This window comes from Austrofundulus limnaeus, unplaced genomic scaffold (assembly GCF_001266775.1).
Source record: "Austrofundulus limnaeus strain Quisiro unplaced genomic scaffold, Austrofundulus_limnaeus-1.0 Scaffold5, whole genome shotgun sequence".
Lineage (NCBI taxonomy): Eukaryota > Metazoa > Chordata > Actinopteri > Cyprinodontiformes > Rivulidae > Austrofundulus > Austrofundulus limnaeus.
Genome location: NW_013952407.1, coordinates 5,131,125 through 5,137,023, shown reverse-complemented (window position 1 = coordinate 5,137,023; position 5,899 = coordinate 5,131,125). Strand labels below are relative to the sequence as shown.

Here is a 5,899-nt window from a genome sequence, read left to right as displayed (position 1 = left end):
GTTCAGCTCAGATGGTTCATTCATTACTGGGGCTACATACCCAGTCTCTGGGCGGGTAGTTGTGGTTAACTCCCTTCTGACCTTATGTTGTACCTCGTCAATCTCAAGTTGTGACAGCAGTTCACAACTTGAGTGCCGTTTGCGGATGTTGGAACACTGAGCTACTAGTTGTTTGGCAGTTAGTGTCGACTGGGGATGTCGAAGTAACCATTCCTCCCACAGTCTTTGCATGTAGCCCCTCTGGCTAGGYTTACTTGAGTAGTAGCATTCCAACAGATCCATGTTTTCATCTCTCGCCCATTTCCACTTAGGTGAAATTTTGATTTAAATAAAAAGTAACATATTTAAACCTTTCAGATAAATGTCATGAAGTGAAAAGTGAAATATTAGTATTTAATAGTAATCTTCACCTTATTTCATTCTGAGATTCTGTCATTAAATTAATTTTTTTTCATTTCCTCCCCTAGTGAAAACATTAAACCTAGAGTATGGTTTCCATTAAATAAAGTGCAGGTTGTGTTAGAAGCTTGGGGAGTAGAGTGATCAGTAACTTCATTGCTTGTTCAGTTCCATACATCAGCCTTTCCAAGTGAAGTAAGTAAAGTTTACTGTTCAACATACAGAAGTTACAGAGCTGTAAAATGTTGGTGCTCGATGTTCAGCCCATTGATGTGTACTCATTGTGTCTCTCCACACTTGTCTGGCAGAAATTTTCCTCTCTTCTCTGGAAGAGTGACATGGTCAGACCTCTTCTTAGATTTGCCACCACTTAGTATGCAGCTCCACCTGACTGCTTCTTTTTTCCTCCTCAGAGCACAAAATACACMCTCTCTGACTGGACACTTGTTTTATTGACCCCCAGCATTAGAAAAAATCTTGTTCAGTAGACTTTTGTCTCACAGTCGAGGGCGTTGTGATGAAAAAGAAGCATGAAACCTATTTTGGTGGAGTTTGCAACACTTTATCTAAATCTGTTGGTGTGACAGAAAGGAAATGGGGAGCAAGGAGCTTATTAAGATCGTATCATTTACTACAAGACTTTTTGCTGTTAGGCAATCATTTTGATGCATACTCACATTTGCTTAGCTGTTTACTCTAATTAGGTTCCTCAGCATTCAAATTATTAATATTCCAACAGTGCTCGGGAAAGTTATTATCCTGCACAAATCAATATAATGTCCAAACGGGGGACAAAAACATGCTGAGAGCCAGAACAAAATCTATAAGCCCAATTAATTTGCCACATTTACCCAGTTTGATATGAATAAACGAGGCGGCTTGCAGTTCCAGCTCTGCAGGCTGCCCTCAATTTAGTATAATTTTTGCTGATATAACTCCCCGTTGCATCTCTGTTTGGCCAACCTTTGCAAATCCAAACAGTATGAGTGCATGCGGCTGCATGTAATTGAACCAGCCTCGTGTGGCAGAGATGTGGGAATACATGGCACTTTGGCTGCTGGTAAGTTTAAGCCAGAGGATATTGAGAGATATCACCATGGACAAAGTCACACTGTTAGCTTTCATATATACGGCCATATAATGTTAGCCCCCGAGCTAACACACATATGGTATGGTAGTGTTAGCTATGTATAAACTAACACTACATYATCATTAGTAATACAAATATATGTCATTAATTCCTGAGCTAGCTTAGCTTGGGAGCTAAAGCTGTATTGCCATATATATTAGCTCCACGCTAACTGGCTAAYCTGAGGTTCTACAATCCAAAACACATCTCTATTTTTCTCCAACTGCATTTTCAGTTGCAGGCTTCGTCATTTCTACATCCTCCTCTCTGGTTTCATTTAAAAGGGCTGATCATCAGATACTGTCCAAGATTATCCTTCAAGGTGGCTAAGAGCTTGTCCCAGAAAACCTAGTGAATGCCATCATTTACCTGGTATGCTTTGTGGCGTTAATAAAATGACAGCGTCCGTGTGATGGTGTATTTTATTAATTTATAAAAACTAAACAGCCCACAGTATTTTTACAGTTTAAGTAAATGCTTATCAAATAATGTTTGTAACACATAACAGTTTAAAATTACATTTGTAATATTTCACTAGAAACATTTCTATGAATTAACAGATGAAACTCCTTTAGAGGCAGCACATTAAGTCTGTAGTTTTAGCCTAGCTANATAAACATTTCTATGAATTAACAGATGAAACTCCTTTAGAGGCAGCACATTAAGTCTGTAGTTTTAGCCTAGCTAACTTGCAGCTCTTGCTAATACTGGATCTAAAGTAGTAATTTCTTTGGTCAAAACAATYTAAGATTTAATTTTAGCCCACAGTGTTCAGGAAATAAAACTTCTCAACKTGGGACTGTCCAGTTGTCCCAGCTAATCTTAATTAGAACTCCTGCAGCTGGGTTGCGTCACTAATGAGGCCTGTTTGGCATCAATCAGCAGATGTCTTCTGCCTCTTCACATTTTTTGACATTTATTAAAAACCTTTGACTTTAATACTGTTTTGACATTATAGTTTCATCCTAAGCAGTCGGTGTGAGGTCACTGTCTTTTGGGTGATTTTTTTATTTTTTTGTTAAAGATCAGGGSAGCTGACAGAAAAAAAATACAGCATGGCACTTCAGGCTTTCAGTCTCCTTGCCTTTCATTTCCTTCCTTTGACAAGTGCCTCTTGCTCATTCTCATCATTATCAGGCCCAGGGATCAACGGTTCACACGTGCTGAAGACGGTTGTCTTGGTAACCCGGGCAGTGATGTCACCAAGTGGACAAAATTACTTCTCTGAGAGAAATGGGGAAACTTAACATCATTGTGGGACAAACYTCAGCTGAAAGTAATGATCCATTCACACGGTTATGGCATAAAAGAGAAAATAATAAATTATTATTTTAGATATTAAAAATACTTTCAAATAACTCTAATAAACCAAAGAGGCTGCCTGTATTTGTAGTCATTTTCTATATTCATACATTCTCATCACATAGTGTTTATTATTAGCAGATCTGAGTAAATATTTCCATTTAGTTCATCATTATTTACTGTATAATTAATGAAACTCTTTAAAAATCAACATTTCTAACCAGGTACTTTGTATTGATGCAGCTTTACATAAAGCCCTTTGAAGGCCTGTTACCAACTGCTGTCCYGTTGCAAAATATAATTAAAATATTCTGTCCCAACCAGGATTCAGTGGCTTTAGAAAGCAATACAGATGTATTTTTTTGCCATCTTCTGCAATGATGTTTAGTGAAAACTAAATGTCTTATGTAGTATAATCTAGATAACCTCTCACATCCTTTGTAGAAGTTTCTCAGTTTTAGCAAAAAACATTTTGGAGTGCAAACACAAGATGAAAACAAAGTTCAAATTATCACAACAATTTTTTATTGTTTTTTCTACATTATTTGTATCTAATTGTCCCTCTGGGATCAATAAAGTATTTTTGAATTTGAATTTAATTAAATTGAATTCATTGGAGTCACTTGTCAAAACACTTAAAACCAGTGATGTCCTGCTTAAAATATGAGTAAAAACTGAATTTTCTATTATCAAAAAGTGACAGATGTAGTGCTAGTAAATTTCTAGGTGGCCTTTTATATAGAAACGGAACATTTCTGAATAAGTTTTGAAGGCTGTAAATCAGCCTCAAATTTTATCATCCATTAACTTTCTTCTCTAAAGCTCGACAGTAATTTAAGGTTTACTTTAGTAATAATCTGTGTCGACAAAATGTCGACATTTTGATGTGTGAACCTGGGTAAGAGCTGTAAGGAGAACCAAGCTCAAAAAAAGAGCTGCTACCAGTAGCTCAATAGGGTTTTCATGATAGCCATACGCTTGTGTCTGGCACTCCCTGATGGCACTCTTTTTGTCACAGGCAAACAGAAAGGCATAGACATAACAAGTAAAATACCTTTTGATGAGAACATTTTGTGATGGAATATACACTCGACAAATAAATAAATACAACAGAAGTTGATAAGAGTTAGGACGTGGGAAAAAATTATTCTTATTTCAGCGAGAACCACACTGGAGTCTGCTCCGTTAATGGTAGCATTTATGATGTATAAATAATTGTACAAAAAGCACCAATTTTGTTGGAATTAGAGGAGTTTGCAAGTATTTTGAAACGTTTTGACAGCTCAGAAGTTAGTGTGTGACYTCATCACATTTGAAGTGGAACCGTCTGTAGCTAAATCTTCAAAAGTCATAAAACCTAAACAGCTTTTGTAACTTTTGCAAACATTTCTATTGTGAAATATGTCAAAGCTACAGAGCTCCAAAAAGGGCTGGGTTTTCATTCTGGCAAAATTTGGTTGTATGTGCAAACAAACAAACAAACAAACAAATAAATAAATAGGACCATATGCTAATGTAGTCCACACCATATGATACTTCACTGCCAAAAGTCATAATCAAGTATTCTCCTTCAAGCAACATATTTAAATGTATATTATCCAAATGTTTTTTTTCAAAGTTGCATAAGAAATGGCAAATTGAGAACTGTGGCAGAAATAGAAGAATAATGGCCAATTAGTATGGATGCTTCAGTTTTTATGCATTTGTACCTTTAATAACTTTAATGAGTATTTCTGGTTTATGAAAGCTAGACTTCTTTTTATTTATTTATTTTTTTAATGAAGCCACTATCTGCATCATCAGTAGTTAATTTGAATAATAAATTTGACCAAATATTCACTGTGTTTTTTCTCTCCTCTTTCCTGCTCTTCTCTTTCATGCAGAGACACACCACAGGCAAATGAAGGTGGAAGCAAAACGCCTCGATCCAGAACTTCATCCCGCTTCCCCAGACTGGGCCGCAGCCGCACCCAGGATGCCAGACCTGAACCTCAGAGCGGTGACCTTTGAGGTACTGAGTTACAACTGTGGAAAAACACAATGTTTTGTCGTCTCTGGACTGTGACACGCACTCTCGCTGGGCGCGAGGACATGTGGGGCATTAAATGGACCTTAAACGCGTCGATGAAAAGCCTCAGTCAAGAGGTGGAGACGGATGTGGGCCACTTTCGTGCGCTGGCTTGTCGGATAGACTCCGGCTAAAACCACCTGCTAATGCAGCACCTCTTACCTCAATGTGAGACCAAAAGACTCCCTGGAAACTGCACATGAATYAACACGAACTGCTCTTAGTAATCTCAAACACTCAGTAAAAACAAGGCAATTTTTTTTCTTAAAGCTGCTTAGTTTTGTAGTAAAATTGCATCATTGTCTCGGTGCCTCCAGTGTTTTCCAGCTGCTTTCCTGATCCAAGCTGGAAGGGAAGGGTGTGCAGAGGTGAAGCAGGGGGAAACTCAAGACCTATCTTGGAAAGATGAGCAATGTTTTTCAGTTTTTATGTCAGCATTCTAGTGCCACATTTTAGACAATGATTCAATCAACGCACCACCATGCTGCGGGCTTTTCTTTTTCCTGCCTATATCATGCTGTTATAGCTTTTATAAGAAGAAAAACATGCTGTAACATACTTTATCGTCATCACGGAAACTTGTCATTTTTAAAAATCTACTTTAAATTACACAATATGGAAGAYCTTGTAATGGACTGCTAACCTGTTAGCACTTTGACTCTTGGATCCAGCTTAAAAAAGATGAAGCAGATAAAGAATGTAGGAATGATTTAATCAAAAATATTTCTGTAAACAYAAGAAAAAAAGGTTAAATGATTAAAAACTAAATTTATTAAACTAACCTTTTTTTCTCTACAACTGCCTCTTATAAAAAAATAAATAAATCAGTTCCATTATCTTCTCTCACATCTTTCCACATATCTTACTTGGGCAGAATCCTAAATGTAGTTTTTCACAAATGTCAATTAAAAAAAAACAGGGTAAGTTGTGCAAAACATCATTTAGTTTCTGCATTTCTGAACAATTTAATGCAACATTACGTTTCCAAATTAAAGTTTCGA

The 5,899-nt window shown here is 36.9% G+C and overlaps 1 protein-coding gene across 1 annotated transcript in view; it reads left to right on the top strand.

The window, feature by feature from the left end:
* The window catches only part of snx29 (sorting nexin 29), a 230,948-nt gene extending 225,327 nt beyond the window's left edge, over positions 1-5,621 (top strand). The window contains exon 21 of the mRNA XM_014028096.1: positions 4,714-5,621. Coding sequence (XP_013883550.1) covers positions 4,714-4,840 — 127 coding nt within the window. The 3' untranslated portion in view covers positions 4,841-5,621. The remainder of the gene's footprint in view (positions 1-4,713) is intronic.
* Positions 5,622-5,899: the final 278 nt, after the last annotated feature.